The 26,231-nt window shown below is 35.8% G+C and overlaps 1 protein-coding gene across 4 annotated transcripts in view; it reads left to right on the top strand.

Annotated features, from left to right (window-relative positions):
* ITPR2 (inositol 1,4,5-trisphosphate receptor type 2) overlaps positions 1-26,231 on the top strand; it is a 502,163-nt gene that overhangs the window by 207,293 nt on the left and 268,639 nt on the right. For all 4 annotated transcript variants that reach the window (XM_081311949.1, XM_081311950.1, XM_081311951.1 and 1 more), the window contains 4 exons: positions 18,444-18,533; positions 18,665-18,790; positions 23,746-23,868; positions 24,507-24,707. In XM_081311949.1, the coding sequence (XP_081168075.1) occupies positions 18,444-18,533; positions 18,665-18,790; positions 23,746-23,868; positions 24,507-24,707 (540 nt within the window). The remainder of the gene's footprint in view (positions 1-18,443; positions 18,534-18,664; positions 18,791-23,745; positions 23,869-24,506; positions 24,708-26,231) is intronic.

The raw sequence follows: 26,231 nt of genomic DNA, 5'->3' as shown, positions 1-26,231 counted from the left end.
TGGTCTCCTCTTAAAAGTTTCACAAACATTTTGTATTTATGTAAAGAAAGAAGAGAAACAAGTGGTTTGATTGAGGAAATCCTAAAGATAAAGCATTACATTATGTAAGTAGTAGGGTGACATTAGTTACCGACAAGTTATATAACTCACTTTCTGGGGGTGTCAGATGAATAGGAGTCAGTGAAATTGGTATTTATTTATTTGTTGAGTTCAGGATTTATCAGTTCAGGAAAAGGTAACAATTTTAGGTACTTTAAGGAGGGGAAGTGATTTAATACAAGGACTTAAATACTGGAGGAGTACAGTTTGGAGGTTGCCCTGGCAATAGAGATTGCAAGGGTCAGAGGTCAAGAAGCTGCTTTGGCTATTGCCTTTGTTGCTGCAATCACCACCACTGACTCACATTTTGAAAGCATGTGGAAAGATAATACAACATGGTGTTCATGGGAAACACCCGTGTCTACTGGAATTTTCTCATAGTCCCAAGGAGATGACCTTTACTTTTCCTTCTGCCGTTCAAGATCCACCTGAGTTTATCTCATTGGCAGAGGGTAGAATGTAGAACTCTAGCTGCAGGGGATTCTGGATACTAGTCTTTGGTTCGGGGGACCTCACAGGCTGGGAATGAATAGTAAGTGTCAGTTAATAATATGCAACATAGAGATGATTTGCTTAGGTGATTGATACCAGGAGTTTTGGAATGAGGCAGTCCAGAATTTGCCTCTTAGTATATGTGTGACTTTGAGCAATTTGTTTTCATTCTCTAAATTGCATTTTTAGCATCTATAAAATGGGACATAATAATGATACTTAGCTTGAAATGCTATAGGCATCAAGTGAGCAAGCCCTGTGCATGTGGTGTGTCAGTTAATGCAGCTTCAGTGGAGAAGTATAGACAACATGAAAATATAAATAATAGGGTAACATTAGTTACCAACAAGTCAAGAAGTAAGGCGCCAATTCCTTGCCTCAGGTTTTCACCCTGGGTTGCTGGGCTTAATTCTGAGGCTGATCTTTCTCCTGGTGGTGTTGTGGGAGCTACTGCCTAGATGTCACATCTGTGCATACCACTGTGAGGAACTATTTCTGGGTCTCCTGTTTAGGAACAAGGGAATCTTTCTCAGGTATTCCTCAATAGATTCTACCTCATAGCTTTTTGGCCAAAATATGGCCACATGTTTACCTCTAAACCAATGGACTGTAGGAGTAGTTTAGATTAAATATAAGATGTCCCTCAATCTGGGATAGCCCATGCTGAGTTACATAGGGGAACAATGGATGCAGAAAAACAAAAACAAAAAATGAACAAAAACTGGAATCTGCTAGTAAGTAAGAGTAAGAAAGGATGTTGGGTAGCAGTGTCTACCAAAGTCAGCATTCAGTTAGTGTTTATAATAATTATTATTTGTTTTTTATGGGGAAAACATTGTGCTATTTACTATGGTGGATATAGAATTATAAAACCTTAGAGTTAAAAGATACTTGGAGGGGTAATCAAATCCAATACCTTATAGGATATGTGATACATTTCTTAAACTACAAACTTCTGTGATTGAAATTAATGTATAGCTTAAGAAATAGAATATTACCAGTAAGAAGTCCCTCCTCCTCCTTCTCTTCCTCACCCATCTTCTTCCTCCCTTCTTCTTTATTGACTTTAATTGTATATAATTTACATATCTATCCCAATTATGTTTTTTTTAATATGTTCACTTGAATTATGTAAATCTTAAATAGACCTTCTACCATAGTAACTTTGCATTAGAGAATAAAAGTATCCAATTGTTTTTACATTGCCAGACTGTTTACTAATACTTTGTGTAGGGTTTTACATCTACATTGTCAGTGACATTGACATGCAGTTTTCCTTTCTTGTCTTGTTCATACAAGTGTTGGTATCAAGGTTAGACTAGTTCTATAAAATGAGTTGAAGCATATTCTTTTTCTTTGTGTAAGACTGGAATTATCATTTAACATTAATGTTAAAACTCATGTGTAAAAGTTCCTGTGCCACATATTTATTTTGTGGTAAGATTTTAATTACTGATTCATTTTTTAAAAATTAATTAATTTATTCTAATTAGGTGTATATAAAAGCAGAATGCATTTTGATTCATTGTACACAACTTTTCATTTTTCTGGTTGTACACGATATAGCATCGCACCACATGTGCAGTCATACATGTACCTAAGGTGATGATGTCCATCTCATTCCACTATCTTTCCTGCCCCCATACCCCCTCCCCACCCCTTCCTCCCCTTTGACCAATCAAAGTTCCTCTATTCCCCTCCCCCCATTATGGATCAGCATCCACTTATTAGAGAGAACATTCGGCCTTTGGTTTTTTGGGATTGGCTTGATTCATTTTTAAAAATGGTTATTAAATTAACTCAAACTCTTCTATTAAGATTCAATTTGTTGTTTATGAGCCATATGTTTTAAGCCTTCAAGTTTATTGGCATTAATTGGTTCATATTTGTTCATCATCCTTAAAAGTTTTTTAATTTAAATTAATTTCACTTTTTAACCAATGCATGGAAATAAAAAAAAAATTGTACACATCAATGGGGTGCCATATGGAGTTTTGAAATGTGTAATTCTATAATGTTTAAATCAGGTTAAACATATTTGTTCCTTCAAATTGATTATGTCTTTATGGTGAAACATTCAAAATCCTTTCTTCTTCTGTTGAAAGTTAAAGTAATATTCCTGTTACCATTAGTCATACTACTGTGCAAGAACACATGGACAAATGCAGAACACTTCATGTTTATATGTCACCCTTGTGCAGAGCCATGCTAATTTTCTCTGTATCATTCTAATTTTAGCATATGTGCGGCTGAAGCTAGCTCCTTCACCTTCTTTTTCTTTTTGTAGTATCTGGGCTTTCTTATCCACTTTTTATTCTTAATACTGTTTATTTTTGTCTCTCTTCTATCTCAGTTTTGCCAGAGTTTTATGTATTTTTCATTCTTGTAAAATAATCTCATTTTGGCTTTGTTGGGATTCTGGATTTGTTTGCTATTTTATCATATGTATTCTACTGTTTTCTAATCTTTTATGTTGACAGACTTTTGAAGAAAATTTAATGGTGTGATTCCATTCTAAGGAGTTTAGTGCCACAAATTTTGACAAATTATATTTTTATTACTATTTAATATTAGTTATTTAAAACATTTTCCATTATGATTTTCTTTTTCAACTCATAGTTTCTTAGGAGTGAGTTTCTATATTTCCAAATATATTGGAAATTTTTGCCTTTAAAAAACTGAATTCTTTATTAACTTGTGACAAGGGAATGTGGTTAGGATAATGTAATTTCTCCTAAATTTATTGAATCTTGCTTTTTGGGCTATCATACCTTCAGTTTTTTTTAAGTTCTAGATAGAATTGAGAAGAACATGAATAGGTATGAGATTCTTTATGTGTGGCTGGTGACTCATGTTTACTAATTATCTTTTTTTTTTTAAAGAGAGAGTGAGAGAGGAGAGAGAGTGAGAGAATTTTTAATATTTATTTTTTAGTTCTCGGCGGACACAACATCTTTGTTGGTATGTGGTGCTGAGGATCGAACCCGGGCCGCACGCATGCCAGGCGAGCGCGCTACCGCTTGAGCCACATCCCCAGCCCCACTAATTATGTTTAAATCATCTATTTTTCTAATATTTTTGTTTTCTTAACAGCAATAAATGAGAGAGATTTGTTGGCATTTCCTACTGCAGTGGTAGGCTTATCAATTTTACCCTGTAGTTCTGTTAATTTTTACTTTACTCATTTGGAGGCTATTTTATTAGATGCTTATAAATTTACAATAATAATAATTATTATTTTTAACTACAAAGAAAAAATTTTATCAATTGAAAGTTATTTTCTCTCACTTCTAAAGGTATTATTTCTTGTGTTTGGGCCTCCATTGCTGCTGTGGAGAAGTTTGCTGGTTTTTGAATAACAGCACTTTAATTGTGAAACTCCAGATACATGTACATTAAACCTTCTATTACTAGTATAGCATTAAACAGTATGTGTCTGTTAACTTGCTTTTCATATTTTCTATATCTGTGACCTTGTACTATATATTGAATATCGTCTTTAAATTTATCCAAATATCTCTTCAGGTGTGTCTCTCAATTTCCCAGTTGAATTATTAATTTGTTATTGGTGCATTATAGTTGTACATGATGATGGGATGGCTGTTATGTATTCATACATGCACACAGTGTAACAATATAATTTGGCCAATATCACTCCGGCACTTCCCCCCACCCATCTCCCACTCCTTGGTCCCTTTCTTCTACTGATCTCCTTTAGATTTTCATGAGATCTACCCCCTACTTTCTTTTCCTTTTTCCTCTCTACCTTCCACATATGAGAGAAAACATATGACCCTTAATCATCTGAGTTTGACTTATTTCACTTAATATAATGGAACATTCTAGTTCCATCCATTTTCCTGAAAAACACCATAATTTCATTTTTCTTTATGGCCGAATAAAACTCTATTGTGTATATTTACCACATTTTCTTTTTTCATTCATTCCTTGATGTATACCTAGGCTGCTTACATAGTTTGGCTATTGTGAATTGTGCTATTATAAACATGAGAATGCATGTATCACTGTAATATGATGATTTTCATTCTTCAAGATAAATACTGAGGAGTGGTATAGCTGGGTCATATGGTGGATCCATGCCTAGTCTTTTGGGGAACCTCCATATTGATTTTCATAGTGGTTGCACTAATTTATAGTGCCACTGATAGTGTAAAAGTGTTTTTTTTCTCCACATCCTTTCCAGCATTTATTATATTGTTGTTGTTGTTGTTGTTGTTGTTGTTATTATTATTATTATTATTATTATTATTATTATTATTTTGGTATTGGGGATTGAAGCCAGGGGTGCTTAACCATTGAACCACCTTTATTTTAAAACAGGTTCTTGTAAAGTTGTTCAGGGCCTCACTAAGTTGCTGAGGCTAGCCTTGAACTTGCAGTCTTCCTGCCTTAGCCTCCCAAGCTGCTGGGATTACAAGCATGTACAACCATGTCCTGCTTATTTGTATTCTTGATGACGTCCACTCTGATTGTCATGAGATGAAATCTCAGTGTAGTTTTGATTTGCATTTCCCTAATTGTTAATGATGTTGAACATTTTTTTCATATATTTGCTGGCCATTTATATTTCTTCATTTGAGAATTGTCTATTTAATGCAATTGCCCCTTTATTAATTGGGTTATTTGATTTTGTTGGTACATTTTTAAGAATTTTTTATACCTTTATTTATTTGTATATTCATTTGTATATGGTGCTGAGGATTGAACCCAGTGCCCCATACATGCTAGGATGCGCTATACCACATAGCCACAACTGCAGCCCCTGGTACAAAGATTTTTGAGTTCTTTATGCATTTTAAACATTAATGCTCTGTCAGAAGAGTAGCTAGCAAAGATTTTTCTCCCATTCTTTAGGTTTTCTCTTCACATTCCTAATTTCTGTTGCTGTGCAGAAACTTTTTAATTTGATGCTATCCCATTTATTAACTCTTGGCCTTATTTCCTAAGCTTTAGGAGGCACCAATTGAATTTTTAACGTCAATTATTATACTTTTTTATACTCAAAGTTTGATTTTTATGCACATCTCTATTTGGCCATTTTTTAAATGATGTTTTATTGCCTTTTAATTTTTGCCATTCCTTAAGGCTACTTTATATTCTATATGTAGGACTTCCAGGACCTGAAAAATTTTGGTGTTTCTTATTCTCATTCATGTTCTTCATTTTATTATATTTTTGATCATCTTTGATTATGAGTTCATATCTTTTTTGAATAGGCTTTAGAGAAAATTTAGGTTTGGAGAAAAATTTCACAGAAAATGAATTCTCCATTCTTATTTCTGCCTATTATTAACATCTAGTATCAGCGTGGTACATTTGTTACAATTGATGAGCCAATAATGATACATTTTTATTAACTGAAGTCCATCATTTGGTTAGGGTTCACTCTTCGCCTTATAAAGTCTATGGGCTCTACAAATGTATACTCTCATGTATCTACCATTACAGCATCCCAAAGAATAGTTTCACTGTTGACAATTCTCTGGACTTCACCTATGTATCTCTTCCCACTGAACTCCGGAGTTCTTGGCAACCACTCATCTTTTTATTATCTCTGTAGTTTCACTTTTTCCAGAATGTCATTTAGTTATAATCTTATAAGATATAGCTTTTTCAGATGGATTTCTTTGACTTAGCAATATATATTTAAGAGCTTTTCATATTCTTGATATCTATTATTATTATTATTTTTAAAATCTCTGTATACTAACTAGCCCACTGTATGGATACACTACAGCTTGTTATGCATTCCTCCATTGAAGGTTATCTTGGTTGTTTACAATTTTGGACAATTGTAAATGAAGCTACTCTAACTGCTTGTTGGCAGGTTTTGAGCTTATCTCTCTCTCTCTCTCTCTCTCTCTCTCTCTCTCTTTTTCTGGTTGTATACAGAGTATATTCATGCCAATTAGTGTCTTCATACATGTGCTTTGGATAATGATGTTCATCACATTTCACCCTCATTTCTAACCCCATGCCCCCTCCCTTCCCCTCCCACCCCTCTACCCTATCTAGAGTTTGTCTATTCCTCCCATGCTCCCCCTCCCTATTCTACTATGAATCAGCCTCCTTATGTCAGAGAAAACGTTCAACATTTGTTTTATTTGGTTTTTTTTTGGAGGGGGGGGGCGGGGGATTGGCTAACTTCACTTAGCATATCTTCTCCAGCTCCATCCCTTTACCTGCAAATGCCATGATTTTATTCTCTTTTATCGCTGAGTAATATTCCATTATGTATATATGCCATTTTTTTTATCCATTCATCTACCGAAGGGCATTTAGGTTGGTTCCACAGTTTAGTTATTGTGAATTATGCTGCTATAAACATTGATGTGGCTGTGTCCCTGTAATATGCTGTTTTTAAGTTCTTGGGTATAGACCAAGGAGAGGGATTCTTCTCAGCAAAAAGAAATCTGTGAGGTGAACAGATAGCCTACTTCTTGGGAGCAAAATTTTACCCCTCACACATCAGATAGAGCACTAATCTCTAGGGTATATAAAGAACTCAAAAACCTTAACACCAAAAAAACACACCAAATGACCCAATCAATAAATGGGCCAAGGACCTGAACAGACACTTCTCAGAATAGGATATACAATCAATCAACAAATATATAAGCCCATATCTTTTGGTCTGCAGACCTTAGAGTTGAAATGGGATGTTTTCCTCTTTAGAATGCTTGCTATTGCCTCAGCCCGTTGCCAGGGGGCGCTGCTAGTCTGAGACCATGTTACTCCCTTTCTGCACACCTGTCCTAAGGCAGAAATTTTGGGTTTTAGCTCCCCAAACTTGACATTTGTTCAGGGCTTCCTTAGTTTCTGGGTTTAGAAGCAGTATTGTCATTTGCCTTCAGGTATACTTATTCTGTAGCCTTATATATTGGAGCTCCCCTGATCTGATTTCTTGTTACTTTTTTTTCCCCTTAGGAGATAAGGGTGGGATCTTGAAGAGACCTTTGTTTTCTGTGATCCCAGAAATATACTTAAAATAGGCTTATATTTAGAATCTAGTTGTTTTGTAACAGGAGGGTGATATGCAATTTTAAGTTTGCTATTCTTGCAGAAGTCCTTGGGATGCATTTAATTAGGTGTTTAGTGGAATTTTTGTTGTTATGAACTTACATTTTTTGGAACTTTATATGTGAAGTTCTTCTGAGGCCTGCATTTAATCTAGATAATTATATTTGATTCTATGAGGCACCTTGGGATATTATATTCTGTAACCACATCAAATACATTTTTGGTTTGGACTCTGGAGAGCTACTTTATTAGTGAGAATTCTGCTCCCAAATGGAGTCAGAGAGGGTTTGTCTTTGTATACGGGGGCCTCAAGAGCATTTCCCCACCTTTTTAACTTCATCCAGAGTCAAGGCCAAGACAGAGACCCTTTTGGTTCTTATATGCTACATCTTTTCCTGATTTATCACCATTCTGTCTCTCTTTGATATTTTTGACTGTGTGTCAGGGCTTCTGATCAGACCTTCCATCCTTGGATTTCATTCTCTTGTTTCCTTGTGTGTGTGTGTGTGTGTGTGTGTGTGTGTGCGTACATGAATCACATTAAAACTTGGAATCCAGGTTATTGGGTGTATACTGAAGCCTTCAAGGCCAACAATGAATTCAGTGCTTGATTATTGCTTTGAAACTTTTATGTCCTTTCATGGTTTCTGGTCTCTCTACTAAAAACAGGTAACTTAAATATTTTATCTGTCCCTTTTAGATGTTGTATAGGAGGGGTTTCTCCGAGCTCTACTTCATCATATTCTGTTTTATGGTTTTTAACAATAAATTGCTCTTCTGTATTTTGAGCTGTATATTCGTCCTGGGATATCTGTTCACTGATGGTAGGTTTAAGCAATGTGGACTATGCATGAACCTCCTCTACTTGATGTTTCTCCAGAGGAAAATCCTCTACTTGATGTTTCTCCAGAGGAAAATCCTTCTTTGACACATTCTGTTTGAAGTATAATTTCAGTCCCTTTGCCATCATGCTCACTCGCTTTTTTGTACACGTCAATTTCTTATTTCCCTTCTTAAAGTTTGATGTCAAGAAGCCAATCTAATATTCCAGATATGGCTCTTGCCCTTAAAGAATGAGTGCATAGAATGAACACCCTTGGAAGTGTGTGACAGCAGTTGACTTGGTGCTGAGCTGCATGGTATGGAGGAAGGCTGGTTGGTGTGGGTAACAACTTGGAGAAGGATTAGTCCAGACATGTAAGGTAGGCCTGTTTGAAGGATTAGTTAGTGAAATACTTGCAGCAGTCAATAAAAAAAAAAAAAAGTGATTTCATTAGAAACGACTGGAAATTGGGAGACTCTGAAGATTCTTGAGTAGGAGGTGAGTATATTATCTTGGACATTTTTTTTTTTTCCTGGGCAGAATTCAGGAGAACAAGTGATCAAAGTAGGGGAACCAATTAAGAGCTTCTTGCACAAATTCACGTGTAAGGTCTAAAAAGCCCAAACTGGGGATGTGACAGTAGAAATGTTTGCGGATTGAGAAGCCAGGAGAAAGGTACATTCATAATGGATTACTTTAAAAAGACGAAAAGTGAGAAGCTAGGAAGTCACTAACCTATACACAGTCACATAATCTACATTATGCAAGGAACCATCAGGCAAAGACTGTGGCAATGTGTTGTAAACAGAATGAATAAATCACAATATCAATGGAAATAGCCAGTAGCAGGCAGCATGCACTCTTGCAGGCCTATACCAATAACAGTTCTTTGTTGTTGAGTAAGTCTCACAAAGGCTCTAAACACAGGGCCATTGGCATTATTTGCAAACAGCTCATAATGGTCTAACTTTGTGCCTGCTTAGATATCAGAGGACCAGATAACATTAATGGGATTCTTCACTTTTATAATAGAAACATGTTTCCAATAATCTAAATGTTCTTCTCCCTTTAACTCTAGATTCTGTGTACTCTGGGCAATAAAGGTGAAGTGAAAGCCATCTACCAACACTACATATCTCAGCATGTGGCCCAAAATTATCCCATCATTATAGTTCATCTCTTATAAATGAGGAGGAGAATGGGATGGATTTGGTCCTCCAGTGAGCCCACTGCATCCCTAGGACCTATGTGCTTTAATATCTAGAATATGTTGCAGTGTTTCCCTTCGTTAAACTTATTTTCCTGGGCATTAAGAAGACGGTACCTCATTTCTGAAAGCTTAAAGGCTAGAGTGTAACAAGTTGACAATGTCAGTAGCATTAGAAGCAATTACTAATTCATCACATTCAAATATGTGTTGACTTCTAAATATAGGAAGGAGAGATTAACTCAGGAAACCATATCCGAGTGGGTTAAGTCAGGATTGCCCTTTGCATTCACCCATCTCTTTATTTAGGCTGGAAAAGCAGGTCACTTGGACATCACAGTGCTCCTGAAAGAAGTCTTTGCTCTTGTTATTTATTTAGGTTGTTATTTATTTTTCTTACAGTGATTTTTCTTCTCTATTTGCATGTGGATTTGTGTTAATCTCTGTATCTATCTACTCACTTATATGTGGTTTCCAGCGCTTAAAAAATTACTTATAATTTTCTATACACAATTTCATAAAAATTTTTAAATGAAACAATTTAAAGTCTGATATTTAACATCTATCTAGTTTTTACTTCAAGGACTAATTTTTTCATCTTCAAGCTTTATAATTGGTTCTTTTTCAAATCTATCCAGTTCAGATTCATATCTGCCTCTTTTCCTTCTGAGCTTTTTTTTTTTTTTTTTCTTTTCCCCTCTTATTGGATATGTGATGTAAGGAAAAGAATTAACTGAAAAATGTCCCCAGGGCTAACTCGGAGTTGCCTGGACAGTGAGCTGCCTGAGCTGATAGGAATGGTAGAGGGAGTCCCTCACCTTCAAGATGCTGTACACTAACTCACCTTCTCATGGGACTTGGGACTTCTCCCCCCAACAGTAGTCCAATTTTTATGAGCCCCACAGCTGATATCCCTAAGCAGTTTCTATAATCAATGGCTCAGACAGTTTTGTGTACTTTCATTGAGAAGGTTACTCTCAAACCTGTCCAGTAAGAAGTTACTGTGGGAGTTGGGAGAGCAATTACTTGGAAATCTAGACCCATACTGGCAACTGGCTGAGCTCCCAGCATTTCTCTATTGGCTGATGGGAGAGTAGAGGACTCAAGCCTTATCTTTTCTTGCTGATGCTCGGCTTGTAGTTTCCTCTTCCCCAGAATCATTGCTTACCCTTGTTGAGGGATGCTGTGGGGCCATCCCCAGTACTGTTCCTTGGTGCAGCAACTGCGTGGAACCACGTGGCATGAGCGATGTTGTTCTTCCTTGTCTCCATGGTTGTTTTGCACATACCTATTTACAAGTCCTTTCAGAAGATTTCTTGACTGCATTTCACTGGGAAATCATAGTCTTCTTATTGTTGAGCTTTTGGGTTGTCTTTCTTAGCAGTAACATCCCTGATAGACATTGGATTTTAGTCAGTAGCTTTATCTTAATTATTTTTATTACTTCATATACAGAACTATTTATAGATTTATTCCCTTCTTTTTTGTCTCCTTCCCCATCTCCCTTCCTCCATTATTCTTTCTCTATTTCTTTCTGGCATACCTTCCCTGTGTGATGATGTGTCTATTATTTATTTATTTATTTATTTATTTATTTTTTTATTGGTTGTTCACAACATTACAAAGCTCTTGACATATCATATTTCATACATTAGATTGATGTGGGTTATGAACTCCCAATTTTTACCCCAAATGCAGATTGCAGAATCACATCGGTTACACATCCACAATTTTACATAATGCCCTAATAGTAATTGTTGTATTCTGCTACCTTTCCTATCCCCTACTATCCCCCCTCCCCTCCCCTCCCAACTTCTCTCTCTACCCCATCTACTGTAATTCATTTCTCTCTTTGTTTATTTTCCCATTCCCCTCACAACCTCTTATATGTAATTTTGTTTAGCAATGAGGGTCTCCCTTCATTTCCATGCAATTTCCCTTTTCTCTCCCTTTCCCTCCTGATGATGTGTCTATTATGTCCACATGCATTACTCATTAAAAGCAAAATCTGTATTCTGTTCTTTGCCTGCCACTTTCAGTCTTTTCTTTGATAAAGCCAACGAGGAGGCAAATCTCTTTAGAAGGATATCTTGAAAGACAATTCTACTTTCCCCAGTAGGGGTACTTGATTTTTCATAGTGAGAAAATAGTTCTACATAAGCACTGTTTCTGCAGCACAAGTTGTGATTGAGGAGGTGACACTTGACATCAGGGACTGGTGGGATGTTGAATCCTCATGGCCTAGTACAGAAAAGAGTTCTTGTGTTTTAAACAAGTCTACTACCTGGTTGACCAATACAGGATGCCGTGATAATTTAATGAAGAACATTTAATTCTATAATTTGGGCAGTGCTTTCCTTTGATAGAATCTATTTTCTTGTCTTTATATTCTATTTTACTCCAGAACTCATTGTTTAGTTTATCTTTTTTGTTTAAGTCATACTCATCCTTGTCCTTATGTCTGAGCTAATGTTAGTGAAGGTGATTGCCAGAGATATGGATCAATAAGCCCTTCCGTCTGACATACTGCTGAAAAATAATTTTTGGGTTTTACCCAAATGCTAGTTTTATATATTCTCATTCTATTTAGTTGTAATGCAAATTCTTAAATGTAATGCTTACCCTCCTGAATTTGTTATTTAAATTACTTCCACAAGAAGAATCTTCTTGTCTTCTATCCTATATTTAAAATTAATGCTGTTTTAGCAGGAAACTTAGTATTTCCCTTCATGTTAAAAGAACAATTACTGTCTTACCCTTTTGTTAAAAAATGCTTCCACTTATTTCTAATTTAATACAGGTTATTAATGATTAGATTCCTAAGGTTCTAAGATTCTTGGCAAGTGTCTTACAAGGGAACAATTGAAGTTGATACAGTCAGATCAGCACAGGTTTGTCACTAGATCAGGCGCCAAAATTTCTGTCATGACTGCTTGATTAGGGCAGTTACTTGGTTGAGAGTGATTCCTTCCTGCCACACATTCGTTCAGTGGCCTCCTCTCACAGCCACTTCTGTGAGGACTGTAAGAAGGATGCTTTCTTCACATGATGCCTCAGGTACCAGAAGTGGTTTCTGGGGGTATGATACATGACTGTCCTCACTTCCCGTATAGTGTTTCGTTACTGTCTGCCACTCTCATGACTAAAAGGCTGCTTATTATTTCCATATTTTATATAATTCTAGTGATATTTTAGCCACCCCTTAGTTGCATTGCAAAATTTCTGGGATAAGCTGGTGGGCGTGGTAATTGCACATCCATAGTCCCAGTTACAGGGAAGGCTGAGGCAGGAGGATTGCTTGAGGCCAGGAATTTGGGGTCAGCCTGAGCAACATAGCAAGACTCCAGTTCTTTTTAAAATAAACATTTATTTTTTTAGTTGTAGTTGGACACAATGCCTTTATTCCATTCATTTATTTTTATGTGGTGCTGAGGATTGAACCCAGGGCCCTGCGCATGCTTGGTGAGCGCTCTACTGCTGAGCCACCATCCCAGCCCCAAGACTCCATTTCTTAAAAATATGAGAGAAAGAAAGAAAGGAAGGAAGGAAGAAAAACAGATTTTCTGTGATAATAATTTCCTGTTGCATTATGACAGCCATTATTCATTTACAGTGAACATACCTGGCACTGATATATTCCCAGTATTTCCTAATATCTCTATCAAAGAGCACACTGTCCAGGGGCATGTGCTTTTTGTTACTTTATTTCTCAGACAAACAGATAGTAAATTGGGGTGTTTTCTTGGATATCAGATTAAACATGATCAAATATCATTTAAAATTATATCGAATGAGTCAGAAAATTCATTGTATTTGCCGGAGGACAGGGTGTGTGGGGGAAACAGGTTTAGGGTCAAGTTAGGAGTGTGTGTACTTATTCTTTCAAAAGGAAGCTATTTGGGCCTGGGTTGAGGGAAGCCTGAAGGGAAGTCATCTGCCAATAAGGGAGACACAGCGTCCTCAGCCCATTGTAAATCTTGGTGCAATATTTCCAGCAGCCCTAGGCACTTCTTGGGGAAGCAGAAACTGTCAACCATGAGCTGGAGGTATACAATAGTGGAGTTTTTGCCTTGCACATACGAGTCCCTGGGTTAAGTCTATCACTACAAAATACAACAAAAAAAGAAATGGTCAATCACGACACCATGATGGTCCAAATTAATTTTATAGGCAAGTTCATACACGTAGATCTAGGGTATTTTAGGCATTTTACACCCTCCTAAATGACTAGTAGGTGATGGTACTCTTAGATGGGAGGGAGAAAAAAAACCCTATCATCCCCATAAAAGGCTCTCATTCAGTTGTCTGAAGAGGGTAAACATTTATTTTGAAGTATTAATTCAATTATAATCTGATGAATAAAAATATGAAAGACTGATTATTAGATCTTTATTCCATGTTTTAGAGGTAGTGAGGAAAGGAGAAGGAAGGCACTTGACATCTGAGTTGTGGGGACCCTGGATGGTTAATGAAGCCCCTGATGGGGCTGAAGAGTGGTTACATGAAGGGAAGGCTGGGGATCCAGATGGTGACCAGAATGCTTTGCCATCTTGCTGACTTGACAACTTTGCTGAGGAAGGACCTCCTTAAACTTCAGTGGGGTGGGGAAGAATAGAAGGCATGCATTGAGCTATTTTAATCGTGCAGCTGCAGTTGCCAGCAGCTCTACATGGTAGGATTTGGAAAGTCCTATTTTTAAAAGCATGATTGCCCTTGTTTAAATTAAGAAGCTGGGTCCCCACGAATTGGTGCCAGTGTTAGCTGCCATGTAGTCCATATGATACTATTTTATTACATTACTTTAGCTGTTGATACAAAAGAGTTTCCTTGCTCCTTCCCTATCCACACCCAATTTAAAAAAAAAAAAAGGAAAAAAATTTAAAACTGGGGAGAAACCTTTGTTTAGAAGCAGAATTCACTCTCTGTGTCTCTGCCTAGAACCCTGCTACCCACCCAATATCTAGACTCTTCTTGCTGTCTTGTTTCTGAACCTACTGCTTTTTATTGTGGTACATACTATACAATTAAAAATATAGCTGCTTCTGTACAATCACTTAACTAAGCTATTTTCCATATTCCATTAGAAGAAGTAAATTCAGTTTGTCCAGACGACAGGAAGCAATTATAATAAAGTACTAGTGCTGTTGGAACTCCAAATTTATTCTTCGTCACCCATTGTCAGGGGTCATTTGGGTGTGTTCTGTAAGTGTGGCACTGTTCGCAGAGTTAGACATTTTTCCTAGACTTGCTCAGCATTTTGCACTTTTCTAGTGTTTTGTCATTAGAACTAAGTTAGAGCTTTGTAGATCTGGTTACTTCAATAGGGCTAAGGTTGTGTAGGATATAAAGAATACAGTTGATTTCTGCCCTTTTTGGAGGAAAATTCTTAAAACATGCTTGTTTAGAGCATTTGCAAAATAAAAAAAATAAAAACCTAACTGTAGGTACATTGTTTACATATTTCTTAGATTCCCCTGATGACTCACTTGGAATCATCCAGATGTTCTTTGGGTTAATACTTTTGTTCCACTTAATTATGTTGCATTATTTTCTGAAATTAAAAGGGATTGTTTATTGAATTCTCTAGCGTTGTCTCCTTGGGTTGACTGCTGGCAATTTTAAATTAAAATCATTATTCTTCATGATTCCCATAGTTAACACAGCTTAGCATTGTCTGAGTCTTCCCCTGGGTTGAACTAAAGAGCATAACTTCTTGTACCGTAGTACGTTTTGCCCGAGATTACTTTTCTTAAAACAAGTCTGTTGCTTTTTATTCAGGTCATTGTTTGAAAAATGGGGTTCAATGTATTGGCCAAAACTTTGCCTGCATTTTCTACTGCCTTCTTTAAAAGTCTATCTTTGGAGCTTTGTCAGTCTTAGACTGGTAATATCTTAATCTTGATTTGTGGTATAGATTTGATTTTCCTTAATATTTCTTCCAGAAAAAGAAAAACATCAAACAATCTTATAAAAATGCACCCTCTACCTTTGAGATCAGAAAAAGGAAATTTAATTATATTTCCACCCTTTTCAATTTCTACTTCTCATCAATACATTCCTTTTGGTATGAAGTAGAAACCCTAAGTGTCTCATTCTCTGACCTCCAGTCTCTTTCCATCTAAAGAGTTTCCATCTATCTTAGCCACTTGACCTGCCTTGCCTCTTCTATGCTAGCTTTGCTTACAAAGGCAGGTTAATATTTTCTTCTATGACTTTTTAGGATTCATTGAATGTTTAGAGTCTGGCAGACAATGTCTCAGTTTTCCCCTTTACCTGGAGTGGAGGTTTCGCTGTTTCGTGTCCCTCCTAGCATTTATTAGGATAACTAGGGGAAACAGCCCTGAAATCAGCCTTAGTAAGCTTTTGAAGGCTTTCAACATTTGCTCTTTTACCTTTTGCAGTTACAGTTCTGTTCAATGGTCACAAGGTAGAAGGTAATAGGGAAGAGTATCACACCACAATAAAACAGAGAATGGGGCTTACCAAAAAATGGGAATGAACCACAGTCTCAAATGCTGGAGAAAGTTTTGGCAATTTTGAATCATTAGCATGTAAAGCAATCAGTGTGGCCTAGATTATTCTTTTGAGATAATAGTGGAAGCAATAATCTGAGAGGCAAGACTGCTTTCCAGGGTGGGCAGTATCACTGAATGTGTTTGAGTAGCCTCCAATTGACCATATTTTAAAGAGATGAGAAAGAGTAGAGGCTAGAAACTAGTTGTATATAAGAAATAAGACTGAAGCAGAAAAGAGGAGGCAGGGAATTTTCAAAATCCATACATCAAAAGTTTTGTTCTCTAAGGAAAAGGAGATAGGTCAGTTTGTGATAGTGGAAATTTTGGGGTTTAAAAGGGAAAAGTAATTTATGGAAATTTCCTTCTGCTTAATAAATGGAATAGGAGGTTACCTGCTAAAGTGGAATTCAGATTGGGAGGCTTGGCACAATATTTGCAAGGAGCGAAGTGAAAGAAGAATGCAAAGCTGACAATGAGTGGTGCTGGCTAAACCCTTACCAAGTCACTCTGAGGCTATAAGGTGTTTTTTTTTTTTTTTTTTTTTTTGTACCAGGGATTGAACTCAGGGGCACCCACCACTGAGCCATATCCCCATCCCTATTTTGTATTTTATTAGAGACAGGGTCTCACTGAGTTGCTTAGTGCATCATCATTGCTGAGGCTGGCTTTGAACTCGCGGTGCTCCTGCCTCATCTTCCCCAGCCGCTGGGATTACAGGGGCTTGAAGCTTTTCATCAGAATTGTTGGACCAGCAAGCAAAGTATTTTTTTCCCCTTGGTGTGTATTACTTTTGTGATTCATCCTGGAGCACAGTAGGAAAAATAGCCCAGGATAAATGAAATTCTGTTGATTGGTCTCATGTTATTTTTCTTATTTTTTTCTGAGGTTGGACTGGGGTCCTCCGTAACTGTGAGAGTCCAAGGCCTTCAGAAGTTTAGGGTGTTTTTAACCCAAGTTGAACCTGATGTTCATTCCAAATGTAATTTTGAACTTGGTGTAAATGAGAGAGGTAATGGCCCAGTCTTGTGCAACCTGTTCCGTCAGTTCTCGCTGTTTTCTGCTCAGCACATGTGCCTTTTCTCACTGCAGTCCCTTTGGCTAAGATGACTTTCTGCTCTGACCAAGTCATCCCTCTACTGCCCAGGCATCCCCTGTGCTTAACTGGTTTCTACCTTTGAAAACCTTGGCTTAAACTTGACTTCTTTCATAAAAGTGTCTAAATTGTAGCCTTTCTCTCTCTTTCTCTGAATAGTGAAATCTGCTCAATTCAAATCTACCTTTTTTTTTTTTTTTTTAACTAGAGCTTTCTAGTTAAACATAGTAATTGGGTTCATCCAGACAAACTTCAATCAATTCTTTATTTTCTTACTTCTCCCTGTTTTTTTTTTTTTAGGTAGGCTTTAATTTTCTTGTAAGAAGGGCCATATCTTTTATTTATTTTTTGATCCATTCACATAGTCTAGTACCAGATATGTACTGTTTTAATTTAAAATGTTCAATATGGAATTATTTATAATCACTTCTATATGGTTATTACAATAGTTAATATTTAAAATATTTGCATTCCTTATATTTGTTTTTTATAATGCTTCAGATTAATAAATATTATAAGTAAGTATTTTTGGTGTTTCAGGCATTAAGCTTTAGTAATGTGGTAATTTGAAATACTATTTATAATTTAAGTTTTATTTTCCTATCTTCATTTTTCATGGCTCTGTACATGCTTGGGTGGCCCCAAGTAGTGACTCTTAAGGATGTCATGGTAACCTGGCAGAGAATCCTTGGGTTAAGTTGTTCTTTCTTCCCTTCCTGAGATGTATTCAGCTGTTATGATATGCTCCTTTACTTTTTATTTCGTTATGGGTTATCCATGATGACAAAATTATATCTTTTTTATGCTCTGAATTTTTACTGTTCTTTTTCTAGAGACAACATGACACCATGATATTTTGAAATATACTCATGTATACACACACACAAATAGGTACATATATACACTAGCATTATATAATAACTTTTGTTTTTAAACACAGTTCATTAATTATTAGTAATATCATTTATCTTATAATTGGGTTCTTATTAGGCAGTGGTAATTTACATGGCTTATTCAAGCCAAGGAGCTTTTTATGCAATAAAGAAAATACAAAAGAAAGAATTTGGATTGAAAAATAAGTTCATTAAAAATAATCACAAAGTATATTTATTACAACATAAGTTTATTATCAAGCTCCATATGGCATAAAATACATGTTTTTGTTTATTTTAGGAATCAAACATTTTAAGTCCAGTGCAAGATGGAACCAAGAAACCCCAGATTGACAGCAATAAGAGCAATAACTACCGGATTGTAAAGGAGGTCAGCAAATTTACAGTATCTTTATATAGGTTTATATTTGCATGATATTAAATAATTATCATAAATAATCGTTGCTTATATATTATATTTATTTAATATTGTTGTTTATAATGCTTTACTTCTTTTTAAAGATTTTGATTAGGTTAAGTAAACTCTGCGTACAGAATAAAAAGTGTCGGAATCAACATCAACGATTACTGAAAAATATGGGGGCTCATTCTGTGGTGTTAGACCTTCTGCAGATACCCTATGAAAAGGTTTGTCCTTAAATACCTTTTTCTTTAACTTTGTATTTTGATACAATTTTAAATGTATAATAAAGTGAAAAAGAACTTTTCTTCTCTTAACTATTTGAGATTGAGTCCCCTACCTGATCACCATCATCTTGGAGCCTGTTAGTGTGTATTTCATGCAAAGACATGATTCTACATGACCGCACTACAGCCTTCCAAATCAGGAAGGGGTATGACATTTTGCTGTCACCTAATCCCACACACCATTCAAATTTCTCTTTATCCCGGGAGTGTCCTAATTGACACAAGGATCCACTTTAGAAACACAGTTTGGGGTTATGTATTTAAATTTTCTGGTGCTGGAACTCTCATGTCATTGATACTTTTAAAGATAGCCACTTATCTTGAAGAATGTCCCCTAATTTGGGTCAGCTGTTATGTCCTCATGGGATTAGACTCAGTAAAGCATCTTTGGCAGGAACATGGCAGAAGGATGCTCACTTCTTCTCATTGCTTGCTAGTAGGTGGCACATGGTTTTAATTGCCCCATTATTCATGATATTCACGCTGATCACTTGATTAAGGTGGTGACTGCTTGGATTCTCCACTGTGGGGTACTCACTTTCTCTTCGTGATTATTAAGTATTTTGTGGAGTGATTCTGTGAAACTAAGTAAATATCCCATTCTTCATCTAACTTTGAGTATATCCTTTCATTTACTTGTATCAGTGTGGACATACAGAAGTTCATTTTACTCAATAGGTTATAACAGGATTCTATCATTATTTTGACTCACAGTTTTCCCCAGAACTGGCCAGTGATGCCCTTTCAAGCTAGATTCTGTGTCCTCTAACACGTCCCCATCATCATGATCTGGCACAGTAAACGTTCCAGGTTCATTCTACTTCAACTTTGAATCAGCCATTTCTTTAAGAAGCCCTGGTTCCATTTGATAGAGAGTGATATTTAGAAGCCAAGTTTTGGAAAATGAGTGTGCTCGTTGCTATTGGTATGTTGCACTTTCCATGTCCTCTGAACAAAGTCCGAGATCTGCATACGTGTGTGTGTACATGCACATACATACATTCATGCACACATAACATATCCAAGTTACACTGAAATTTGTTTTCTTATCTGTTTATACATTATTGAAAACCATGTTTTCATAACCATAACTCTAATTTCAAAACCAGAGTTCATGTTAGTTTCTCTTTTTTGGTACTGTGTATTCATTCTCTAACAGTTAGAACCCTGTCCTCTCCCATTGTCTTCTTAAGACAGTTACTTATTTATAGGTACCCAGTAAAAAACCGTCTTCCACTGCACTGCTGCCACACCGCCATATAAACACCCACCCCTTTCATCGGCCACACTGGTCTCTCATATCACCCAGTAGGGGATCTTCTTTTCATCTCCTTTGGTGCCACCGGGCCAGGCTGGACCTTTCTCTGTTAGGATGCCCTCCTCACTTGATCTTCTATTGGGTTGTCTGCCTTTCCCCATTAGTTACTTTCTAATATATAAATTTACAAGTATACCATTCCTAAGGTGGCATAATCCAGCCTGTGGTAAAGAATGCAATTGAAGAATTCTTGGAAGCCAACAAAAGATACTAAATCCTCAGTGTTTATTCTCTGGATTATTTTATCTGATATTATAACATGGACATTGGACACATGATGAGTTCCCTTCTAATAATATAACTGGAGAATTGAACAGTTTTTACTCCTTTGTTTCTATGGGTTTATTAAGTTTTAATAACTAGATTGTTTAGAAATAATAATAAAAAACAGAAAAGAAGTGAGAAGAGAGTTACAGGGAGCAGGAGCTGCTGTAGCACTGGCCCCAGGGATGCCCTTCTATCCTGCTGGCTTTTCAGTAGGAATCGGGCGTTTCTGTGACTGAAGCATCTTCATTGTCTTCTAACTATTCCTGGGTTACAAAAGTTGAAAGAAAGTGTTAGAAGATTTTGAAGTAAAATTTTCCCACTTTTATTTAGAAATAGGGTTATTTTTAGTCTTATTTGTTAGTCTAATTGATTCTTCCCTGTTTTAAATATGAGGAAATGGGCCTATTAAGGACTTTAGGCTGCTTGCTTAGTTATAGATGGCATAAACTATAGACCCTTAGATTAGGAAAAAGGAAGACATTAAACACAATTAATATAAGCTACGACTCAAAACACAAATTCATTCTGAATCTCTAATAATGGCCACATGACAAATGGGCAATTAATTATATATGAAGTTATTAGATGATTTCAATAATGTGGAAAGACCACTTTTTAAAAATTAAATTATTTATTCATTCTAATTTGTTATGATGACACAATGCATGATGACACAATGCAATTCATTTCATATTACACATAGAGAGCACAAGGAGGGAGGGCAGAGGAGATGTGGGCCGGGTGGGGAGAAGTGGGTGTTCAGAGATGGGGAAAGGCAGAGAATATTCAGAAAGACGGGGGCAAAACAAGAACGGGCTGGGAAACAAAGGGAGGTTCTAAGGATTGTAACCCAACAGATATGAGGACAAATAAAGAGAAGACGAGGAATATCTAGAAGTCAGGGAAGTGGCAGGGGCAACTATGGGATGTGTACAAACATAAAGGCACAGAGAAAAGCGACCATGAAATAGGCAGAGAAAAAAAAATGTCCGCCGGACAAAGGAACACATTTTTTAAAAAATAACTTTTATTTTTCAAAAGTTAATATGTACTTTCCAGGAAACATAAAAATGTAAGTAAAGAAGAACGTCATCCAGTCACAAGCAGTTTAGTCAGGACTGTCCTGGGTCCTACGTGTACGTATGCAGCATCCTGTTTTGTGTGGTTGAGATCATAGACCTCAACTGTGGTTTTCCACATCATGAATATTCACCAATTCAAAAATCCCAAGGCTATAGGAGTATTTTTTAAACCAAGCATATACTACACCAATTCAATCTGTTAGGAAAAAAATTATAATCCTGCCTTTCTTGGGAACAAAATTTCACCAAAGACAAAAATGGCATCAGGATTCTAGATAGATGAATTGGCAGAGTTACAACTAAAAATTTATATGCAAATTTAAAATACTTAATACTCAATTTAAAATGAGACATAAAGCAGCAGGGTACACTGCAATAATGTTTCTAGGAGATTCAATATCTCAGATTTTTACTACTAAAATATTAGCAAGAAAGCATGTTCCCTGTGAATTAAAATATTCCAGCAGTACAGTCAGAAGATGCACACACATCAGTGGCTCACATCAGAATATAAATCCTTGAGTACTTGTTCCACTTTCCCCTGTGTTCTTCCTTCTGCCCCTCTGCTCCAGCCCAATGAACAAGTCCTGATACACACTTTGAAGAGATAAAACAATTCCATGTCCAAGATGCATCTTTTCTATCAATTATGACAATAAGATATGTATGAGTTAGTTAATTTACTAGCTCTGCTTTTTATGATACACTGCCATCTCGAGACATCTAGAAAACTTAGATGTTGTGAAATAAAATGTGAATTTTGTGTATAATAAACACAAGTACCTTACCAAAAAGGCACATGTAGATCTACGGCTGTATTCTAAAACTGTCTTCCAGATACAGAAATACTAGCAGAGAACGTTTCTCCTTCTGCTTTTCTTCTTCTTCACCATTGCAGTGACTAAGTTTTGGATGACCCCTAGTTTCAAGAGATAGATTGACAATGGTCATTTGCAGAAGACAGTTATTCCTAAAAACTAACAAAAGGATATTTGTGGTGGGATTGTTTTGCTACTTCTACCATATTTGGGCATTAAGACTTATATTTTAATACCTAGCAATATTAACCCAAATGCACATAAAACAATGACTAGACAATCAGAACGAATCTAAGGGGCACAGAACCTTTCTCTATGCATGCTTTCTCCTTCTCCCACCCACCACCCAGTGAACAGTGAGCACACACTCCGAGATGTCAAATTCAATAATTCCATTCACCAAAATGGCAACCATTCTTATGTAGTAACAAAAAATACTTAAAGGGCATTACTTTACCCTCTAATTTTACCATATGTTGGGTATGAGTAGACATCTTGAAAGACTAGATGTTTCCAACAAGGACTTAAGTGTTTTGCTGTGTGTATGTTATCTATAATGGACAAAGAAGTCCCAATTTTGCAACATCTCATTTCTACATGTTAAAGAGGTTTCTGGTGTATGACAGAGTGGTTAGTATAATTAGCACATTTTGTCTACTTTGTGTTGAAATTCATAGGAAATTCTGTCCTCCTAAATGACTTTTGGATATGAATTTGTTTGACAATCTCTAAGCATTACATATGCCTGTGCTTGTTCACTAGACTGAGAGAAGGAACTGGGGAGGGAAAGGTTCAAGGATAAATGGTCATATTAGAAGATGTGTCAGATTATAACCATTGCTACATGTGCAATTTTATTTACCAGTGCTATGTGCATAGTGAATAAGTTCTTATAGGAAATATTTAGTCCTTCTAGATATTTAAAAGTGCTTGATATATTTAGAAGTAGAAGTAGTAAAATAAAATTTTTGTAAATATCTCGTAAAAAATGGTGTTTGGAATCTCGTGTTTGGAATCGTTAAACCATCTCTGAACAGTTTACTATCTGTACTTTTTCATTGGGTTGAGAGAGTTGGGAGGAAAGAAGTTGCAAAAGTTGTTTTGTGAGAGTGTGCTAGAAGATTTCAACTTTCCCATTGCCTTTGATGTTATATGCATTTCATTTAAACCTTGCTGCATTTTACATTTTGTGTACATACTGGACAAAGAAGTCCTAATTTTATAATATCTACTCTATAGATATTAAAGAGGTTGCCAGTGTATGAAAAATATAGAGTTAGTAAACTAACACATTTTGTGCAATTTGTGTTACAACTCATAGAAAGATAATCTTCTGAAGGAACATTTTTTTGATAGTATTTGCACTCAGGTTTGTTTCTCTGTATCATGTGCTACTCTTTTAACTTACAGAATGATGAAAAGATGAATGAAGTAATGAATCTAGCCCATATCTTCCTGCAGAATTTCTGCAGAGGAAATCCACAGAATCAAATTCTTCTTCATAAACATCTGAATTTGTTTTTAACTCCTGGTGTAAGTATTTTAGTGATTTCTAATATTTAGAGTGAAGTATGCATCAGATTAATCTTAGTAGCACTAATGAACAGGATTTTATTAATCCTTGTCATCTCATTTCTTCCTTGTAGGTATTCTCTCCTTAAAATTGATCATCTTTTTATTTCCATTAAGGACTCTTTTAAAGTAAATTTGGAAATTGCAAAAATTTTATATGCAAATGACAATTTCATTTTTTCATATACAGTTTAATGTTAGAACAATGATAAGGTATTACAAAGAACTAACTTAATAATACTGCAAGATAAAATATGGGTAACTTGAAGATAGAGTTAACTCTTGCCTTTTAAACATGTTTAAGCAGATCTTAAGAAAGAGCTGACTTTGAATAATAGATAATTAAATTAATGTCAAGAACACTATTGCTGACATGTTGTACTTCATGATAATAAGCTTCTGTCTTCAACTGAGTTCCTTTGTGAGCTGAATTTCTTTTAATGGTTAATGATCTCATTGCATTTTGTAAAAGACTTGCACAGAAAATTCACTTGGGCTTCATATAAAATGTAAAGCTGATCACAAGCAGGAAAATTAGTCTAATTTTGTAGAATACAAAATTGATCTTATCATTATTACAAAGCATGTTCCCTGTTTAGCTCCTTGAAGCAGAAACCATGCGGCACATCTTCATGAACAATTACCATCTGTGTAATGAAATCAGCGAGAGGGTTGTGCAGCATTTTGTGCACTGCATTGAGACACATGGCCGCCACGTGGAGTACCTGAGGTTTTTGCAAACAATTGTGAAAGCAGATGGTAAATACGTGAAGAAATGCCAGGATATGGTAATGACAGAGGTGTGTTCTTAGTTTGTATTTTATCAGTTTGACCTAAACAATATGCTTGAATGTGTATTTTCTGTTAATTTAGCAAAAAAAAAAAAAAAAAAAAAAAAAAGCCAAGCAACCATTTTGGAAAATTATTTCATCATGACTCCTTAAGCACAAATGTATTTTGCTTTAGTCCAATGAAGCAACACATTACAACTTAAGTTTATGATTTTCTAAGAGTATTTTCATTTGATTCATAATGAATTTGGGTATGTTAAATAATGACTAAAGTATTACCATTTCACAAGCTTATTTGAAATTCAAGTAAAAAATTTAGTATTTTAGAGTTTTCAATAATACAACAAAGAGAACTCTGTTTAGTACCTTTATTGTTCTGTTTCTGAATGTAGAATGGGTGTTCTCTGCCATATTTTGCAAAGGCTTCAAAAGGAACCAATCAATTTAAAAGCTACTTGTTGGTGCTTTATTATAGCAGGTGGGAACTTGCTACTTAGAGTAACACAAGAATCTATGAAGAATGAATGGCTGAAGAACTTTGTTTATTTTGCCCTTTTTATCTTGATGTTTGGTACCGAGTGAGATTTACATAAAGAGTGAGTTACTCACTAGGAACCAAGGGTGAGACTTTGGGGGAATTGGCAGCCCAAAGAGCCCATCTGGGTAAATCACCACTCTGTGACTAAATGGTTCTCTTGTGGCCTGTCTGGATTAAGGCAGTTTCAAGTCATGGCAACCAAACTGTTACACTGTATTATAGACTTTGTTGGTTTGGGGGCAGTTTTGCAATAATATTCTTTCAAGTTAGGGATGGGAGATATTTTTGTATTGATTCAATATGAGTCCCTCCTGCCATTTAGAAATCTTAAAATTAATTCAGCAAAAGCTTAAAAATTTTAAATGTCAATTATTGTTATTAAACATTGTAAGGAATGTTTTACACTTGTAAAGTTTACCTTTTTACAAATTATATTTACATTCACATTAGTTCTTCTTTAATGCATAGAAATGTGTGGGAAGTAATTTGATTTGGATTCTGATCACCAAGGAAAGAATTAGAATGAGAGAGTAGCAAATATTTAAGCCATCCCTATGGCATTTATCAAATGATGTGTTTCTATGTGTGAGGAAGTATTTTTAATATTATGTTAATATTTAATATATTTGTGATATGTATACATTTTTCTTCCAACAAAACTGCTCAATTCATTGGCTTATCAATTTAAATATGATAAAAAGATTAAAAATTGCATATCTATTGTTCCCCACTAAAATACTCATATTGTATTCAGAAAATTGGTCCTTGTAAGAGATAAACAATAATATTTTATGATGTTTCAGCAGTAAAATTGCTACTTGCTGGAATTTTCCACTAAAATTATACAATAAAATCTGAAGGAAAATTCATGTCCTAAAAGCCCTTACTATTCATTTCTTTGTGTCTCATTTTTTAGTAGTCTTCTCCTTATTTCTCCCTCTTCTGCTTTTACCTCTGTTTTCTTATGATGCTTTCCCATAAACATGGAGTTTTCC

This window comes from Spermophilus citellus (assembly GCF_964194105.1).
Source record: "Spermophilus citellus genome assembly, chromosome: 10".
NCBI classification, from domain to species: Eukaryota; Metazoa; Chordata; class Mammalia; order Rodentia; family Sciuridae; genus Spermophilus; species Spermophilus citellus.
This window is presented reverse-complemented; position numbering and strand designations above follow the sequence as displayed.